We start from the raw sequence: 21726 nt of genomic DNA on the forward strand, positions 1-21726 counted from the left end.
CGTAAATCTGCTGAATAATGTGCTTATAATTTTGTGTCTCTAATATACACTGGACATTACAAAATGTAAAAGAGTACCTGCTTTAAAAAAATCTTATTTAGTGAAATAAATCTATATATCTAAATTAAGAAACTTATACAATGTCTTATGGTCTATATTAACCTCAGTTTTCCTTGCTTTATATATTCACCTACTTATATCAAATGCTCCAAAAATGTTCTTTACCAGATATAAACATCTGAAGGAGGTGAGAGAACTCTAATTTCTAAGTGAGGTTCCAAATGTAGTAGAATTTTGCCTTAACATGTAACTAGCTATGAAATCCTTGGATCCAGCTTCTTCATCCACAGAAGGGAGATGGACACACTAGCAGTGCCTACTTCATTGTAACTGTGAGAATTAAAAGAAACGATACTTGTAGAACACTTATATACCACAGCACCACCCCCCACCGCCCCCAAAAAAAGCCTAGAAAAATATTAGCTGACGAATAGCAATAACAGAAGGTAAAGCACTCAGGTTACTCAGTGGTAAAGAATCCATCCGCCAGTGCCTGCCAGTGTAGGAGATGTGGGTCAAATCCCTGGTCAGGAAACTAAGATCCCACCTGCCATGGGCTCCAGAACTAAAAAGAAGCCCTCATACCACAATGAAAGATCCTACATGCCACAATGAAGATGCCAGGAGCCACAACTAAGACCTGAAAGAGCCATAAAAAAAAAAAAAAAAAAACCCTGGGATAACCCTTTTATTCCATCTCTCTCCACCAGTTCTGTATCTATTCTATTCCTGGTACCAAACACTGTCAATGCCACTGTCAGTGTGTTTCCAGTGTTACTAGCTGAAAGAATTCAATACGAACTAATTCTCTTTCTCTCCTTGTTCTAACCTATATTCCACAGTTAAAGGTTTTTGCTTTTCTTTAATAACCCACAGTTGTCTTTTTAAAATGCATATCTGATTAGAATACTTCTTTAAAAGTCTTCAATGGTTTCCCTCCTCTTCATTGTAAACAGCATGATATAAAGGTACTTAATAACTTGCCCCTATGGCTACACTGCTTATTTTCAGCAAATAATTTTGAACACATACTGTGTGCCAGGCAGGGTGGTAAGAATCAGGCATACAGGGGTACACAAGGCAAACAACAAAAAAAATGGGGGCTATTGGAATGTACAGTTTTAAATAGGCTCACCACGGAGTTGAGATCTTAAGGTAAAGAAAAAGTGAGCCATGCAGGTATGGGAATGAGGAGCTGTAGTCAGAGGGAGTAACAGGTGTGAAGGTCCTGAAGTTTGACTGTGCCCAGCATATTTCAGGAACACAGGCAGCCAGTGTAGCTAGATTGTGGTGAATTAACTAGTATAACATAAGGGCAGAGGGGTGATGGAAGTTACTTCTGATGGTGTTTTTCAGGCCCTTGTAAGGCCTGTGGTTTTTATTCTAATATAAGAAGCACTGCAGAAATCTGAACAGAGAAGTGGCATACTCTGGTGTACATTCTAAGAGATCACTTTGCTCTCAGAGAACACAATGAAGGGACCAAGGACGGAGTAAAGGCTACTCTGTACTGATCCAAGTGGTTGGGGTTTGGATCAACCTGGTACTAGGGACAGTTTTCAGAGGTACTTAGATCCTGGATTTACTTTCAAAGTGCAGCCAACAATATCTGCTGCTAGAGTGAATGTGGGATGTGAAAGAAAAAGGGCAGTCAAAAGGACTTCAAGATTTTTGGCCTGAGCAACTGGAATAATAAAGTTAATTCTATTGTGAGCCCATTAAATGGGATGGGGAAGGACAACAGAACAGGAGGTTTAGAGAAGATGTCAGAAGCCTGGTTTTGAGTATGTTACACCCCAAATACCTGTTAGCTATCCGCATGGAGATGCAGAGTAGGCAGTTGTATAAATGACTTTGGAGGTCTACTAAGTGTAAGAGTGATAAAAAGAAAAACACTTAAAGCCATCAGGCTGGATCACTGTGGGGTGAGCAGACTTTAAAAAGATTTCCAAGACTTTGAGTTCTGGCACTCCAACATTTCCAGATCAGGGACATGATGAGTAACCATCAGCAGACGAAGAACAGCAGCCAAAGAGACCGAGGAAAACGAAGCCTCGTGTTCTGGGAGCCACGTGAAGAAATTGTATCAAAGAAAAGCTCAATTGGATTAAATTGTGTTGACTGAGGTAAGGAAGATAAAGACTGAGACTACAGTAGCATTTAACTGAGAAATTTTTTATGAAGCCTGGTACACTGAAGTTAAGGCATAAACGACAGTTTTCTCTTTCACTTTAAGAGCAAAATCAGATAATGTGACAACAGAACATTCAAGCTATCAGTGAATTTTCAAAGACTGAGCAGATCCTTTACTCAGTATAACAGGTAGCCCTTTCTGACATGCATAGTGCAGTAAACCTATGACTCCTGATTGTTTTTTGACTCTCTACCAGATGGAATCCATCCCCTTACTCACTTCATCCCTGGTCCCCATATGTCTGTGGTAATGATGTATGTTTACACAGCATCTGGTGATATAAATGCTAAAAAATTTTAAAGCCACATCAAAATGCCCCTGTATCTTGTCATTAAAATGGCTACAAGAAAGTAGGCACAGAGAAAGGTACACAGAAGATTGAGATTGACTGTTAATGCCTTTTTCAACCTAAAATTATTGAAAAATCATTTTCTATTTATTTTACTCCTTTTTAATTTGACTTCTGAATTTTTCATGAGTTAGTGATTTATTACTACTCTATTTGATCATAGCAATGTTTCCTCAGGTCCTTTATTAGAGAGGCATTCTATAAATTAATAAATCAAGTTAAAATGATTATCCGCAAACACAGAGAACAACAGTGTGAATGGACTGCTTACCTTAATTTTAGCAGTATATTCTCCTCTACCTCCAAACAGACCAAGACCACCAAGTAAAATATCGGTGTCGGCACTAAAACGTATAGCTTCCACCGAGTGAGCAGAGTAGCCCCAGCCCCCTCCATGACCTAAAAAGACGTAAATGGTAATTTACATTTTAAACATCCATATAATTCATTTATAAGACAGTATTTCCTCAACATAAATGTACATACTTTCAAACCTGTTTACTACACTATAATCTTCTTTGGAATAAACCTTCATCACTGCTTGAGTTTCCTCCTCTGTGCTGGCAACACCCATTTTTAAATCCTGCATAGTTGCCAAGGTATCAAGACAACCTAAAATCAAACAAACGAAAATTCAACTGCTTGAATGAACACTTCCCCTAGTATTCGAGATGCTGGAGGTGATAAATTAAAACAGCAAACTCTAAATGTTTGCTGTTTATACCAAGCTTCAATATTTCATGGAAGATACTTAAAACCAATACAAATTATCCTCTGCTTGTATAACTATCATATTTAAATATATGCTGTATGACAATGTTTCGCACAAAACTCTCTCTGAAAAGTTGCAAGAGCTTATTTAATATTTGAGTCCTTACAGTCATTTATCAAACTCTATGAATCACTTCAGATTGATTTTTTTTTCTCCTTATCAATGATTCTTTAGATGGATTCTTAAGGAACTATTTGAGGAAGACACAGTAGCCTGAGATAAATTTAATCAATGCTAGTTTGACATGTTTACAATGGTTACCAGATGTTGTAAAAATGCTATATCTCAAATTATTAATTAGAAGTAAACAATGTGCTGTGGAAAACTGTTATGTAAGAAAAAACAGAAGTGGTAATTATAAAATTCATATATATTTTATAGAATTTATTTTAAAATAATGCATAAAAATTAAATACTTTAATTATATATTTGAATATTTAACCTGCTTCACTAAAGTTTATGTAGTTAAAGTAAGCAAAAAACATTATTTTAAAAGATTTACCTGTTAGGAAAATTATATTCAGGGCTGCTTTATATTTGGGGATATATAAATCTTTCATGGTGTTGGTGTAAGTCTAATGTACTTTTTTCTGTAGGAGAAACCTTTTAAAGTTAGAAGATTTAACTTATTTTGCACCTAGCACATTATTATTTAACAAACATGATAGAATGATACACAAATTTAAATACTCTTTAAAAAAAAATCTTCAGGACATATTAACGAAAATTAGTTGATCACCAAACACCAACCCTACCTAGAATGTGCAAAGCTGCATGAGACCGGGTGGTAAGAGCCCTTGAGCCCGTCGGTAAGGCCAGTTCAGGACTCAGAATACTACATCGGGACTGCATGTCTGCTGCAGAAGGAAGTCGGGCATCGGCAACCACCGCATTGTAACACCACAGTTCTCTAGTGCTTGGCCGAAACCTTTCAAGGAAAAAATTACAGCACCTCAACACACAGTTTCATTTTTTAAAAACGTATTAAGCAAAATTGATGACACAAAGAGAATAATACAGCCAGCTTAAACAGGACAAAATGTAGCTCATTACTTTCCATATCTGAGCTAAAAATATAAAATGATTTATGTTACCATAAAAAATTTGAACAAAACAGCAATACGTACCACATTATTGCATGAAAATACAGCAAGAGTATATTTTAAAGTCTAATGTGTACTTAGAAATATAAAACTTTTGTACAGCAAAACTCCACAAAAAAAAGTGTAAAGTCAAAAGAAAATACACAAAACAAACACGAGACTAAACAACAGTATCCATAATGGAGAGGAACTCCTGCAGCCCAACAAGAGATAATCCAAAACCAAAAGTGGGCAAGGGACACGGAATGCTGTTCTTCGGAATGTAGATGCTGAATCTTACAATGCATCATAAAAACTACGAAGAACCCACAATGACATCCTGCCACTATCTCATTCCTTTCATCTCTTCCATAACAAAAGTCTCGAAACGCAGTCTCCACTTCTTTTATTTTCTAAACTTTTTTTGGAAAAGCTGTTTTATCAACTACTGAGTTAACGCAAAAGAACAGTAACAAAATATTTTCAAAATAAAGCATGAAGAATGACATGATGTACACTAGCAAAAAGAACATTATCATTTATCTATTAAGTATCCTGTTGCCATCCTCCCTACTCAATTCCTTTCCTTCTCCTTTCAAAAGGAACAAGTATCTTGAATTTCAAAAGTTTATTATCTTCTTGCTTTTCTTTACGGCTTTTCATGTTTGTATCAAAATAGCATATTATTTAAGTTTTGTGTTTTGAATTGTCTATGAACACGATACATGCTTTGTGTATTCTTTTGTGGCTTGCTTCCTTCAAACAAAGAATATTCTTACAATTTGTATTTACACAGTGCGATGTGGCTGCAAATTCACTCAATCTCACTGTTGTAAGGGTATTAGCTCATGTGACTGTATCACAACTATTTGTCCATTTTATTACTGATAGCAAAATATGAAAACCATCCAGTCTTCTACTATAAAAAAATGCTGCTATGGATAATCTTTTACACAGTTTCTAAAGCACAGGCACAAGAGTACACAGGAAGGAAGAACAAATCCTCATTTTTCACAGCTGGGATGTCTACATAGAAAACACTGATCCTCTAGAAAACCTTATTCATGTTAGATACAGTTGACATTTCAGGTCAGTTTAGAAAGGATGATCTTCTCAATCAGTGGCATTTGATGATTCAAACTTACTAAATATATAAGCACTTAAATCCAGCAGTCCCACCTTGGGTACACAGCCAAAAGAACTGAAAGCAGGATCCTGACGAGATATCTGTATGCTCATGTTCAGAGCAGCATTATCCACAACAGCCAAGAGGTTCAGGTCAGAGAGGTTGGAGCAACCCAAACATCCTTTGATGGGTGAAGGGGATAAAGTAAATGTGGTAGAAACATACAAAGAACTACCATCCAGATTTAAAAAAGAAAGAAAGAACTCCATCTGGTCACAGGCTACAACGTGGATGAACCTTGATGACATGACCCTAAGTGAAATAAACTCGTCACAAAATGAATCAGTGTACAATTTCACTTACATATCTGAAGAAGGCAAAGGCACAGAAACAGAGTAGAAAGATGGCTGTCAGGAGTGGGAGGGAGGGAGAAATAGGTGTTCTTTGCATACGTTTCAGTTTTACAAAGTGAAAATGTTCCAGAGATCTACTGTTCAACAATGTGACTATATTTAACACTACTGAACTATACACTTAAAAATGATTAAGAGAGTACATTTTATGTTTTTTTATCACAATTAAGAATTATTTTTAAACACATACTTAAAAATAATACTTTGCAGAGAATAAATTCTATGAAAATATTAACTGCTGCTATAATTAATAGCATTAATATTATTGGGTTATTGCTTTTTAATATAATCTACCAATCTGCTACTTGCGGTCCAAAAGACATGCATTTTGAAAGGTATCACACAATATAAACCACACTTTGTGACCCACGGAGGAAGTTAGTGGGATTTGGTATGGGGGAGAAAAAAAGATATGGAGATGGACCACATCATTCTTACTGTTTGTATATTTGCTTTGTCTTTTAAAAAACTAGCAACACAGATTCATGTGTCAGTTCTGTAAATTTTGAAATGAAAAGTAAAACTGCTACTAACATTCATCTGCTCTTTACAGGCATGACGTTTCTAATTATTCAGGAGAAGTTATTGTTAAGAATACAAAAAGATGCAGGCTCAGACAGGAAGGAAAGTAAAGTAAGCTAACACTGAATCTGCAGCGTCTGTGATGGAGAAAAATGCAAGTACCTACTGAAAAGCACAGAGGACACAAAGCTGTCAGAAGTCAGCACAATGAAGGAGCTCTCCAACCTCCAGCTGTTTTACTGAAACATAAGAGGAGACTGCTCTTCATGTTTTAATCTCTGTTTTGGAATAAGGGAGTAAATGATCAGAGACCTGGCCAGGCATCTGAGATCACCTGTCCCCCTGCTACCACCATATGTGGAAAAGGCAAGGTTCACCTAACCACGTACCACACGTCGCAGTTCTGTTAAGGCTCCAGGGAAACGACTCTAGTTATATCGTTAGAGCCTACTCCTACCATTATTTCTCAGTTAGAGAATGCATTTCTAATCTATCAAATGTATCCAGAAACAAATTCCATACTGCCAGCTTTCATTTTATTCTATTAATGCAAATTACTTTGTTTAAAACTAAAACATATTATAAGGATCATGGAAAATAAAACATCAATTTAAACCTAGGGTCCAAACCAGAGCTCGCTCTTTGGTAACTAAGTCTCTTGTACAGACTTCTAATCAGTAAATAATTGAACACAAAATCCATCTTTACATCATTTGCTTCTCTATCCCTGCCATTTATTTCACTGTGATCACTCTAATTCTGGTTCACAGGATCTCATGTCATCACAAGAATCACTTTAAGACTACTCACCCCTAGTCTCTTGTTACCTAATCCATCCTGTATATCGCTGCTAGGGAATCTAAAAGCACTACTCAATTCAATTCTGGCCTCCAAGCTGCCTCACAAACTGCCCAAATGAGAGAATAAGCTTGTCAGCAACCTGGGAGCACTGTAACTCCTTCACTTGGAATCATGACTCACAACTGATAGAAAACATGGCCTTTTAAGACCTGGCTGGCTGGTAGAAAGGAAACTCGGAATGGGCAGAAGAAAGAAGACAGAGAAAGTCTTCTCCTGCCAACTAAGGCTGGCCGAATAAACAGCTCAAGGGAGAAGAAAAAGAGTCCTGTGATGTGCCACTCTGGTAAAGGCATGACTCCCTTATTAGTCATCAAAGCTAGAAATCTGGGATAACTCCTTCCTTGACTAATGTATATAAAGCACCATAGTAAATTTTAAACAAATGCAATATAATTTATTGGATTGCTTGTGTACCTGTATCCATCTGTACATTTTTAAAATTCCCAGAGTTTGATAAACCGGTATATTTCTCTACCAATATGGGAATTTTGTTACGTACATTCCTAAAGGGCAAGGTTCATTGGTTTTATTTATTCTGTACTGTCTTTGGCATAATTTCATCTACACAGTTGGTAATAATTAGATATTTACAGAACTAAGAAACAGAGTGAATTCTGTATAATACAGATAAGACTGCTGACAGACTAAAAATAATGAACAAGAGAACTCTTGAACATGAAACTGCTTATGATAATGACAGTGACAAAGTCTTCATAGCACTTTACTACGTGCCTCTGCCCTAAGTTCTTCAATTCTCATGATAGCCTATGAGATCCCATTATTATCCCTATTTTATAAATGAGAAAAGTAAGGCACGCATAGTCAAAGTAACCTCTCCACAGTGACAAAGAAAGCAAAGTGTGCAAGTGGGATAAACCTAGGCAGTCTGGCTCAGAGTGCATGCTTTTAACTGCTGCACTATACTGGAGAGGTCCCAGAGAGGCGCTGCGATAGTAGTGTAGCTAACAGTTGAACAAGAGAGTTCTCATCGAAGAAAAGTCTGCCTGTACATGGCTTTCATATTCCACGAAAGTATAATTTGATCAAAACATACTTATTACTCTGTTTTAAAAATGGAGACACTTACCTCCAAATGACATCATACACAGGATCAAGACACACACCAAATCCTTGCAGGTCCTCTTGTTCAGAGTCATTAAAAGTTTTACAGCTCCCATCCACTTTATTTATCAGAAGACATTTAAATGGAGGAGGCTCTGATATAGAAGCAGGTACCAAGCCTTGGGGAAAAAAAAATTATGTATTTTAAAGATGCACTACCTTTTCATATTCCCCCAACTTATAAGCATTTCCTGTAAGCTAAGTATTATTACTATCTCCACTTAATAGATGAAGAAACTGAACTAAGACTTAGGGGTTAGGTAACTAAAAACCTTTAAATAGCAGAATGTGGACTAAAACCTCAGGCTGTCTAAATCCACAACACATGCTCTTAATTTCCATACTAGACCACCCTATTATATAATTATTCATGATATCATAGACACAAGTATAAATGAACACCTTGGTCTCAATGAAACTTTAAAGTCTGATTTATGTAATCTTCCATAGCAAAATTCTATCATTTATTTATCAAGAACCAATACAGAAAACTCCCTCTAATACAGGTTTTATACCATACAATTAGGCTCATATTTCCAACACTCTCTAGTTTATAAACTGGTCTCCTAATAATTCCATTCTTTCAGTGCATACATACATATAAACACAGACACTTAAAAGCTTCTTTTAAACTTCTTCAAACAGAAAGAAAACAAAAAGCTACAGGACAATATGTCATAATAGGGAAAGATGAACCATTTGCTTTCAAGGATCTTTCAAAGGGAGATTTGTTTTGGTGAGGGGTATTACCTATAATGTGTTTACTGGCAAAAATTTCTGATGTAGCAAGCACATGAGAATTAATAAGCGCTTCATCAATTCGTAGGAAAGTCTGGTCCCCACTTGCACCTATCCAGGTAGCTTTTCTTCCATATTTTGATCCAATGTTAGGCATGGGAGCTGGTTTTGCATTCCAATATGGCACATCCAAAATTGGTCTGCCCAGTTGTCCTTTCTAAAAGATTAAATAAATCACATTAACAACATGACTAAATAATTTATAATTTTCCATAAAGTTAAAGAAACATTAGACAAAAATAGCTCTGAGACATTATTCTTCATCAATTGTTGGCTGTTTCTTTCTTTAAATAAATGAAATTCACATGAAATTTGGACCAAACTTGGATAAAGAAGTAATTTCTATTATTCTTAGGCATTCTCCCCTTAATATTAATAAACCACAAAGAATATATTAAAAAATAATAATAAAGTTGAAATATTTTTCCACGTAAGGAATCTCCCTGAAATACTGTACTGTCTTTAACATCTAAGTGAAACGTATAATAAATATACAATGTATTTAAAAAGTAGTAATACAAATCATTCATTTAAAAAACCACTTTGATATTTTAAGTTGACAGTCCAACAAAATGTTAGTATTGAACTCAAGAGAAAAAATTTTTAGATAAAAGATAAAAAATAATGAATACTGCAACTGTGAATACAATTAGGAAATTACATCTTTTCACACATGATCATGTGTTAGTAAGTTACTTCATTCATGTTTCAAGATAAAGAGAAGAATCATTATGCTGTCTTAAGTAACTGTTGACTCACTTTAAAAGTATGGCTGTCCATAGGTTAGGGAAGAGTAACAGGGAAGTTTCTCAATATTAAGCTGGTAGCTGTAAATGAACGCGAATGTTGGACTGGTAAATATCCATCTACCCCCCAGCTCAGAAGCTCTCTCTGACACTCTCTCTCTGTTAGCATTACCCTTTCCAACGCCCCCTGGATGGCAGACAGTGCTGCACCATAGCAGCCAGGGTTCACTACAAGTAATGAGAATGAGAAACCACAGCAAACCACCCCCCCTGCCCCCGCCAAAGACCCAGGGAGCCTGGAGCACTGCAAATGCTGTGGCTGAATTCTCTCCCAACTACGAGGTTTCTAAAGAGTCCTACCATGCCTTCAACACCACACCAAGAAAACAGAGCCACAAACTGCAAAAGCAATAGAGCTTCAATCTCTGGGTGGAATGAACAGAGGCTCATGATCAGAGAAGCAGCACATGATCAGAGAAGAAGCCAAGAAATTTCAATGTTTATGCTCAGCTTCTTTCAAAGTCTATCCTTATTTTTGACAGAACAGCAGCATAAGAAACGTGTCCATCATATTGAGATATTTATTATACTTCTGGAGGAAAAGAAATTATATTTTTCATTGACTCCTGACATAAATATCTATTCCCCTACTGTCAACCAACTAATTCGAAGAAAAGCAGTCTAAAAATATGGCAGGTGCCAGGACAGCCCCATGGGATTCAAAACATGGTTATAGATAAGCCATATTTAAACACACAGAGGTTCACACCTAGGGCTTCTGGGGCTAGGGGACAATAATGACTGTCTGATTCCAAGTATTACCATTCACATTCCTTCCAAAACAACATAAAACCAACACAGAGCAAAGAAAACCACACGTGATTCAAGCCTTCAGCAGTATTAGGAAATAGTGGATCTTACAACTTTTAAGTTACCTGAAACCAGAGGAAAAAACCAAAGTTTTCTTCACCCACCTGCCTCTACAAGCCCTGGGGGGCCAGGGCTGAGGAGGAGGTGCTGGGGCGGGTGACGGGGCCGCGGGGAGCGGGGGGTGGGGGGCGCTGAGCGGGGAGTGCAAGGCACAAAAGGCTTCAGAAGGAGAACAGAAGAGAAGAGCTGACAAAATAATTCCCCCAAGGGGAAAACCCAAACCTTGATGTGAAAATGCTACATATGGCAAGAACTTGAGGGTTCTGAGCACCAGCCACAGGAAAAAGCCTTGAAAGTATGCAGGGCCATTTCTCACCCATCAGACTGACACAAATGAAAAGGTATGACAAACAACACATTCTGCTAGCAAAGCCGTGGAGAAAGAGGCACTCTCACGGACTGCTGGTGAGAACACAAAATAGAGAGAAAACTATCTCACAAAACTACCCAGGTGTTAGCCTTCAACCCAACCCAGGTGTTAGCCTTCAACCCAACAATCTTACTTCAAAAAATTTATCTCAGAGATACACCTCTAACAATATTCATTGCTGTTGTTGCAAAATATTAGAAAGTACTTAACTGTCTAAGCATAAGAAATTGATTAAACTACTATGTGTATATACACACACACACACACACACACACAATATACTATGCAGATGTAAAATATGAATTATGAAGATCTCTATGAACTGAGAAGGAATGACTTCTAGAAGATACAGTAAAGTGAAAAGACAATGTACAGAAGAGTATATATAAAATGCTACACTTTGAAAAATAAAAACGGAGAAATAATTACATATATGTGTATATACATATACACACATACTATATTTTTATCTAAGTCAATGCAGATACAGATAGTGTGTGTGCTTATTTATTAATCTTTAAAATAATAAACACAGGAAGGAGAAACTGGAAAACAATGATCTTCATAACCAACAAGCATGGTGTGAAGGGGAGTAGGGTGCCAGAGATGAGGGAGGGAATACACCAGGGTGAGAACACCATTTTTTCACAACTTATCTTGTGGAAACATGTTAAGTTCTACACATTCAAAAACTAAAACTACATCTAAGGATGTGTGAGGAGGGATCCTTAAACTTAAAAGCAAACTGAAATGGTGCACTGGATCACAGACCACTCTCCATGGAAGTCTGAGAGCTCCAAGTTGGGAGGACACGCTAGAGGTCAGCAATTAAACCAATGACCTCTAGAAAGGCTGGGAAGATAGTTACGAGAGGCAGAGGAGGAATCTGACTCAGCGACACTCCTTTCATCCATCTCTTTTCTGCCATACCTTGGGCATTCCTGGGGAGCCTCACTCATTGTTCAAGGCTAAGTTATCTCCATGCCTAAAGGTCACCCCCCTTCTCCCCCTCCCTGAGATCAGATCTTACTCACTCTAAGGAGATGAACCCCTGTCCCAGGATAGGGTGAGACAAAAGGGACCAGGTAAAAGGTCCTGTTTTCAGGAACAAGGGAAGGAAGGTGATCCTTGACTGTTGTCACTTTTCACAAAGAATCTACTAACTCTACCTACTTTCATCCACATTAAATAAAGTTGAAAGAAATAGAAAAGGAAAACAAACGAACCCAACTCTATTGCAAAAGAATAACATAACCCCACTGAAAGGGTATGGGGAGAAAGAACCAAGTACCTTATGAACACAGTAACTTAAGAACACAGTACCTCATGAACACAGTATTTGACTGTATACTCTCAGTCCTGGGGTAGGACAAGGTGGGGCGGGGTAGCGGGGTGGGGTAGGAGCAAGAGTGACAAATGCTGAACTCTTTTTAGTGAGTTTGTTTTTACAGTAGTGTGGGAAAAGCAAATATAAAACTATTTTAGACATATTTTAGGACTAAGTAAATGAGAAATAAATACACTGATATTGTTGGGAGCCAGGAAGAAGGGACATAAATATGAAATGGGGCAAGGTAAGAAAGAATCCTAGGGGAATGGGCCAGAGGTACCAGTGTGGACTTCTGATTTCTAGAATACACATACAGACGTATGTCTGTATGCACATACATGAGCACTGGCGATGCAGTGAGTGCACCTAGTGCTCGGCTGCTGTCCGGTAGTGCTCCCCGCTAAAAGCAACCTCGGTTTTCAGAGCAATAGCTGATTCTAGGACTCAAACAGATAAGCCTGGAACAACTTGTTACGCCAGGAAGTAAGGTAGTACTAAAAAAAATAATAAATAAAAGAGGCATGTTATCGGAACACGGAAGCCGGCATGAAGGATCTCCCACTGGTGAAATCTGAGCCAATCTAAACATTCGAATGATAAACTGAGCACAGTAATGAATAAAAAAGAAATATGCATGTCTATACCAATAATAAGATGACAAACAAATATTAAATGGACTTCTGCTTACACTAAAACCCAAAGGGCTGATAGGTGAATGTGAGGGGGTGCTGTGGTTGGAGAAATCATCATTTTTGCAACCACTATAGTAAAGACTGGTTCAGGCAAGAAGAATCAACAGATGCTAAATCTAGAGGGAAATTTGGAAGCAGGTATCTTAAAACTTAACAGTGTCAATTCAAAGACTGCTTATTAGTTTTAAGGGAAAAAATTCTAACTATGCAGTAGTGATATCAAACAAAATCCTGTAGGTGATCAAAACTTCCATCACCAGTGAGGGGCAGGCGGGCCTTCTGTGCCCCCAGGTGGCTGTGTCGCCCTGAGAAGGACTCGACACCACTCATATGCTGTTTTGGTCTGGAATGCACCACCTGCATCTAAGCCCGAGGAAGTATTAGACAAACAAAAATGAGGAACGTCTTCCTGGGGAAAAAAAAAAAAGTACCACATTCTTCAAAAATGTCAATGTCATAATAAACACAGAAAAGGTGTGAAAATGTTAACAGACTAAAGGAGACTAAAGAGTCACAAGAAATAAATACAAAGCCTGATCCTAGATTGGAGAGGGGAAAAAAGTGTCAAAAAGGAATTACCAGATCAACTGACAAAACACAAAACTATTTAAGAGTAAAGGATCATGATGCATACAAGTTATTCTTAAAGGACTCAAGAAAAAAAAAAGTTTTACACACACACACATACAGAGTGTGCAAGAGAGAATGAGAGCATGAGTATACAAACAGTAAAGCAAATAGATCAAAATGCTACCAACAGGTGAAGCTGGTTCAAGAGTATACGGGCATTTTATACATTACTCTTATTTTTGACAATCTTTCTATAAGCTTAAAATCACTTCCAAATAATAGATTTTTAAAGTTCAGATTTACATTAAAAAAAAAAAAAAATCAAGAGTTGCAAACTGCATTCCAGAGACTTAGGTTATAGAGTTCTGAAGAGTTACCAATATCACAGATGGTATAGGTTTATTAGCACAGTATTATTAAGCTTTTCCTTGACTTCTCCTATGCCCAAACTATATAAAATTCTCAAGATTATTTTCTAGTTTTGAAAAAAGAGAAAGAGCAAAACAAACAGGCCAGACAGAAGTTGAGAGGAAGAGGAAAAAGTAAACTATAATTCTAAAAAAATCTAACAAGAAAACTGGGCCTTTAAAAAGTTCTAAAATAGAAATAATTCCACAAGTTAAGAAAAAAAATGATTCTTTACAAGCTAGTTGGGAAAGAAGCTTTCAATGACAGAAATAAACTCTACTGAATGCTTAATAGACTCTGATTTGGAATAAAACCTGTCCAAATCTAACACAGCTGTTAAATTTAATAAATTCTAATGCTACACTGGAGAAGAAACTAATTTCAAAGCAAAGTTCTTTCCAGTTTTGTGTACGTTGGATATGGAGACAGGAAATATGCATGTGCAATAATAATACAAGAATTTCACCGAAACCAGAAAGAATAGCTAATGTACACAAATTGCAAGGCAATGGTACAATGCAACATTATCAATGCTTAAAAAGTTCCTTACAGAAAAGCTTCCGAATGTGAAGACCTGTCCATCCATTAAAAGCGCTGCCGTGTGGTTACTGCCTGCGGTAACTTGTGTGCTAGGGCCTGGCAATGCTTGAACAAGAGTGGGACATCCCCTAGGTTAAAAAAAAAAAAAAAATTTAGTCAATTTCTCTCAAGACCCAACTGAAATAAAGATCAATAAACAATGCAATAAAAAAATAGAAGAGATAAAAGGCACTAATAAGAATATTCATCAAACACTTACTTCGGTACTATATTACGCCTATCTCCAGTCTTCATATTAGGTATACAAAGATGAGAAAGACATAATCACTGACATGATGGAGATTCATAAAAAGATTTCTGAATTTACTACTACTCTATGGACAAAGAATTATTATTTTTTCTGAAAGACTATACCTACGTTTGTTTTAAAAGAAAAAAAAATGTTAACTTATAAAGTGAATGGTAAGTCAGACAGCTCTACAAATATTTGTTAAATAAAACAAAAATCATGCATTGATTTACCCGGAATACAATCCAAGGACCACACAAAACAGTTTTATGTCTTCCTTTTTACCCTTTTCCCACTGAATTGTCAATTAACTTGTCATCTTCTTTTCTACCTTTTTCCACTGCACTTTAATTTTAGATTTTAGCATACAGAGTATCTCATGAGTCAGAACACCATATCATGAGAGGCACCACAGCAGCGGCTGCAGGCTCAGACCCTAAAGCAGACTGCCTGGGTGTGAGTCCCGGCTCCACCACGCAGCAGCAACATACCATGACTCTCAACAAGTTACTCATCCTTTTCGTATTTCAGTTTTCTCTTCTTTTACATGGAGATAAAACTAAACTGTGTTTACCCCATAGGGTTCCTATGTACAAAAAAGAAGCTCATATATGCCAAGTGCTTGGCTCAGTGATTGGTACACAGTTAGTAATTAATAAACGGTAACTATTATGACAGATGGCATCCTTGGGTTTGTCATATCTGTTCTTATAATCACCCTTATATCACCTTATTTATCCTTTATTAACCACTTTCAATAATCATTATGTATAAGAATAATCATCACTGTAGAAAAAGTCCACACATAATAGGAGAGCTCTGTTTTTGAGATGCTGTAACACTTTAAAATTTTTAAAATTACATATATTTTTAAATGGTTATTCAGGCTGCAATGAAAAATGAATTGGGAAGAGGCAAGACTAGCAGCTGGAAACCTAGTTAAAATGTTGCGATAATCTGGATGAGTTATAGTGAAGACCTGAGCTAGGAACAGTGTGAACTGAAAGGAATGTTTCGACAGCTCTGTAAGGAACAGAACTGACTAGACTCTGGAAATGGCTGATGGAGGTGGGGGTGGGTGGTGCAAAGAAGATTTTCTGCTTAAGTAACAGGTAGATGGTAGCAACATTCACTTAAGACAGAGAATAAGATCTAGGAAGACAAGGAGAGAAAAGAGATAGTTTTCACTGCAAGTTTCTTCTATAATTTAGGTAGGAACAAAGGAAGAAGAGCTCACAGAAATCTAGGACATAACAAAGAATGAACTCTGGGAAAATGTGCTGTGGAGAGAGTCATTTCAAGAAAAGAGAAATACTGTACACGCTGAATGCCTCAGAGCCAGAGACAGATGACCACTCAATTTTGCAAGAAGGAAGTCTTTGGTAGAGGTAGGTGAGACACTATGCAGCAAAGGAGGCACCCACAGAGGGGTCAGAGAATACACAAAATCCCTTCAAAATCTCAGAAGGAATGGGAACCAACAGCTAGAGGGAAAAAGAGCTGAAGGGGAAGCTCTGTCCTTTTTAAGAACTTGCGTAAGTTGAAAGAGAGAGTAAAGACAGGGGATACGGTTCAGAGAGGAGACAAGAAACAGAATCAGATCCCCAAGGAAAAGGCAGAAAGGCCTCAGGGTGGGGACATGAGCAGGCCCCCTTTCAGTGTAATGTGAAGAAGGAGCGAAGAGGAAGTATGGACGCAGGCAGGTTTGTAGAGTCGCTGGGCTGAAGAACTCCCCATCTAATGTTTTCATTTTTGCTGTGACAGGAATAGAGGTCAAGGGCTAAGAGCAAGAAGAAATGAGTGAGAAGATTTGAAGATTATGCAAAGGGTATCATGGTGAATGGAAGAAAGAGAAACCTAGACCAGAAGTTTTTAACCCAGATCCAAATGACTTACAGGAATTCTAAGAGTAAGCTTCAAGAGATTTGTGAAACTTTTAATTTTATAAGCCAACTTTTAAGTGTATATCCTTATGTCTGTTTTTCTGAAGAGACAGCCCATATCCTTCATCACATTCTTGAAAGGGCTTAAATCAAATAGCTCAAAACTAGAAAACAGGGGGATCACTGCCTACTACAGAAGGACTGACTGAATCTATAAATCATAACAATCTGTTTAAGTACAGTGATTTCCTTTTCTTCCAGAAGTCCAAGCTAGACACAGAAAATATAAGTAGACTGATTGATGCTTGAAATTTTGTCACACCTTAGCATCAAGATCAAGAGGGTGAGAAAACTGAGGATGCTGGTAAGGGTAAGGGTGAAGAAGATAAATGACAATCTCAGACTTCGGCTGCTAAGTGATACTAGAGACTAAAAAAAAAGTAGAGGGCTGCAGAGAATGAGTACTGATACAATCAAGCACCAAGTAAAGCAATGCTAAGTAACAGAAGAAAAATTTGTCATCAGATTATGTGTTGTTTAAAATGAAATATTCAGAGTTCGAGCTATCCATTGTGGGTCCTGGGAATGACCTCCATGAATATGGAAGTAAGGTTCACTAGATCTAACTAAGGTGTCAAGGTGACTGTATTGTACAGGACCATTCAGGAGCATGGTAGGACTCAGACTGGGAAAACACTGTGAAAACTACATTTTCAAAGAATGGAAGGCGGGGACTAACAGCAAGATGTGTAGTAACAAAAGCGGAGGAAAGCAGAATGGCTCTGCCTCCAAGGAGTAGTCGTTTCTACCTGAGGACACAATAGTAAGGCTAGACTGAGTTGTTCTCAAATCTGAGGCACCAGGAGCTTTCTCAATAATCAGTTACCATGCCAAAGGACTGTGTGGTGAACTATAGGGCTTCCCTGGTGGCTGTCAGTAAAGAATCTGCCCTTAATGCAGGAGACCACCTACAGTGCAGGAGACTTGGGTTCTATCCCTGGGTTGGGAAGATCCTCTGGAGAAGGAAATGGCAACCCACTGTGGAATTCCTGCCTGGGAAATCTCACGGACAGAGGAGGCTGGCAGGCAACAGTGCACAAGGCTGCTGGAGTCGGACATGACTGAGCAACTAAACCACCACCAAAGCCCTCACAGAAATGTCCGGTTTGATTCAAACAAAGAATTATTGGGAAAGTTCCTGTAACTGTTGATCTATTTGCAGTTTATGTGGCATTTTCATATAAAATATATCACTGATTATCAAAATAATTCTATGTATACATCTGATGTGCTTTAAAAAGGATTCTCCCAAAGTTGGTGGCATTTCTTCTAATAAACTCTTTCATGATACTAGAGTCCATTTATTAAATTATTTGGTAAACAGAGGAAGAACTGGAAACAAAAATTACGTCTGTTATGTGTATGCATACCAGGCATTTTGCAGACACTATATTAATTCTTTAACAATCCTATGGGATTATTTAAACTAAGGCTTAGTAAATTACAGTTACCTAGTTGGTAAGAGATGAAACAAAGACCTAAACCTCGTCTAAATGGTTCCAGACACCATGATGTGCAGCATACTAACACAGAAGGAGGATTTATTAAAGCAAGGAAAAGATGAAACTCAAAAACATTAGAAGTATCAAGATTCTACTGGAAAAAAAAAAGAATAAAGGCATCTAAATTATACAGTCTCTTTCCCAACATCCAGGTTTAAGTTTACAGAAAATTGTAAAAGAATTTGTAATTCAGAGATTTAGAAGTATACTGAAGAATATAAAAAAAAACAAAAAAGAGGGCTGAGTCATGAGTGAATGCATAAAAATCCTCAGAAGCTTTTCGACAATCCCTTTTAAAACCAGCAACAGTAACAGCCAACATTTATTGAGCATTTACTATGAGCTAGGCGCTTGTGCTAAGAAAACAACACGTATTATCTCCCTGTATTCTCACAACAACCTTCCGAGAGAAATATCTATTCCCACTTAAGAGGAAGAAACTGAGCCACAAAACAGTTAACTAATTTGGCCAAGGTCACACTGGCACCAAGTGACAAAACCAGGCTCGGTGATTCTGGCAGGATAACACATGAAATAAAGAGAACACCAATAACGTGTTTCTACCTTCAGCACATGCACACTACAATATTTATCTTACATTCATCACACATTACTAATGTGTGCTATACAATAAATTTCAGTTAAAAACACTTGATTACAAGAAACTTTAAAAAAAAACACCTTCCAACTCTCTTTCAACAAAATATTTATAAATGTTTTGCTTTGTGGTAAGTTAGTTAATAGGTATACTATTGAGGCGTTGTTCCCTCCATACACATGGCCAACTCCTTTTGGAATCTGTAACAGTTCCTGACTCCTGCCTTCCAAACCCCACACAGATCCAGACAAACAAAGTAACTAGAACGTTTACAGCACATATGGTTTTGACTGCTTTTCATTTAATCCACCAGGTACAACTTTTAGGCCATATTTCATTGCATGCCCCAGCTTGACACTCCCCACATCGCATGGAATCAGCCTTCCAGTGACAACTCAATCAACAGAACCAGGAGTGAAAATTTACATGTTGGGAAAGAACAACTTTGGGCAGTTAAGACAAATCCCACCAGAGTTTAATCTCCTTAAAAAACCCTAATTATTTAAACTTCAACATTAAAAGCTATCCTAGTTCATGAAGATATAGTCAAACTATTAAAAATACTTAGCATATTGCTAAGATACTGTCGCCTGAGCAAGTCACTGCAAGGCAAGGTATGGTGCTCGGTGGGTGATAATCAGGACCAGGAGGCAATGTTTTTAGGTACCCTCTTCATTTGAAAAGCTGACGTGAGGTCCTTCCCTTTCATGAACAATTAAACCTCAAGGAGGGGTGGCAGAGTCTTGCACTTATTCTGTTCATTCTTCACACAGCACAGTCACCTGAGGGTTGCAATTTAATCATAGATATGATTTTCACTACTTCCCTCCCACTCAGTTAACACAGCTATCTGTTAACTCTTTTCTGTGGAATGACATCCAAGTACAAAGTCTGATTTGTGAAGACGTGTCCCCTTGCTGCACACATGACTGATTGCTCTCTCATGTCTAACTGTAAAGCACCTTTCCCAGGTTATGTCATGACTCACAAAATAACTGCCAGCTAAGTAACAGTGCAAAAATGATGATGATGATGGTAATAATAATAAATCTTCTTCTGGGTCATGAATCTTCTGTGAGAAACAGAACAAAAAGCTTCCAAATTCTTCTCCCAACATATTACAAGCCCTTTCTCAGTCTCCGCAAGACTGATGGTCATTAACCTGTGAAACAAAATATCTGCTGCCTTCTAAAGCCTGTAACATAACTGCTCAACCCTGCAAAACCACTGATACTCTGTGATATCCAATGCCCAATATATAAATGCCATATCCAGTGACATTTGGTAAAGTAATTCTGTTAAAAACTTTTTGCTCTTTCCAAGCACAATACTTGTCACTAAGATTGTGCTGGTTTTATAAATGTCTTAACAAGTATCAAATGTATGCTTTACTTGTGTTTTTAGTGAGAAGTTGAACTCAATGATACCTCAATCATCTCTTTGCATTACTAACAGCATTCATCAAAGCAACTAAGGACATTCCTTTCATCCTCATTTTGTGTGCGCTGCACTGCACATAGGTCTGACCGTGCCCTCTAGGATGGACAGTGTTTCCTTAATCCCGGAGGCACACTAGAGCATCGAGAGCTTTTAAGGAAAAAGTGATGCTAGCATTCTATCCAACCCTTGTGGCCACCATCTCCCACTCCGAATGCCCACCTCTCCACAAATGCCTCTTAAAAATTCTAGACTTAGAATCCAGGTGTAGTATTTTTAAAGTCCCCCAAGCAACTCCACTGTGCAGCCAGGATTAAGGATCACTGGTCTTTACTATGTAAATGGTATCATCCCTGCCACAGTAATGCAGTCATTTCAGAATAAAGTAAAAATTCTGGATTTTATTTAATGACTGGAGTGACTCAGTGTATGTGAGTGAGAAATCATGCAGTTCCAATTGATTCTGGCAGGTACCTTATGAATACATGGAAGAATTAGGCAAGAGCAGAGAGACAAAAAGAAAGGAGGTTCTGTGGCAGACTGGATTGGTGAGTCATGTCTAGCCTGAAACAGCCCTGTATCTCCCAGACTTACAAATAAACCTGGTATCAGTGATGGGCAGCCACACATGGGGGCCATTCAGATCCTGAAGACCACCTGCTGCAGGGGGACAAGTGACTGACAGGCGATGTTTCCTTGGGTCCACGAGGCCATTCTTCCCCTGGGAAGCTACCAGCTTGTGACTGAGCTGTGAAGGATGAAAGCTGGCCCGTCCTGCCCAATGTCGAACTCTTCCAAAAGTCACCTTGGCTTGAGGACACCCCACTGGCCTGGCTAAAACTCAGTCATAACCTAACTCTTCCTGTCCCATTCTTCTTCCCTCTTTCCTTTCACAGGGGTCAGACCTACCTCAGGCTGATTCCTGTTCTCTTCCCTTTCACAGCAGTTTGCTATCAATAAACCCTCTGTACATCTAATCCTGCTTTAGCATCTTCTTGGAAGACGTGAGCTAATAAAGATGAATTTTCTATACTTCTAACCCAAAGCACTCTCATTGTATTAAGCAGATATG

At 37.9% G+C, this 21726-nt stretch overlaps 1 protein-coding gene across 1 annotated transcript in view; it reads right to left on the minus strand.

Annotated features, from left to right (window-relative positions):
* Window positions 1-21726, minus strand: part of MYCBP2 (MYC binding protein 2) — a 270674-nt gene that overhangs the window by 136663 nt on the left and 112285 nt on the right. The window contains 6 exon segments of the mRNA NM_001192817.3: window positions 2875-3002; window positions 3090-3215; window positions 4131-4303; window positions 8467-8620; window positions 9252-9456; window positions 14896-15013. Of these exon segments, the coding sequence (NP_001179746.2) occupies window positions 2875-3002; window positions 3090-3215; window positions 4131-4303; window positions 8467-8620; window positions 9252-9456; window positions 14896-15013 (904 nt within the window).

This window comes from Bos taurus, chromosome 12 (assembly GCF_002263795.3).
Source record: "Bos taurus isolate L1 Dominette 01449 registration number 42190680 breed Hereford chromosome 12, ARS-UCD2.0, whole genome shotgun sequence".
Lineage (NCBI taxonomy): Eukaryota > Metazoa > Chordata > Mammalia > Artiodactyla > Bovidae > Bos > Bos taurus.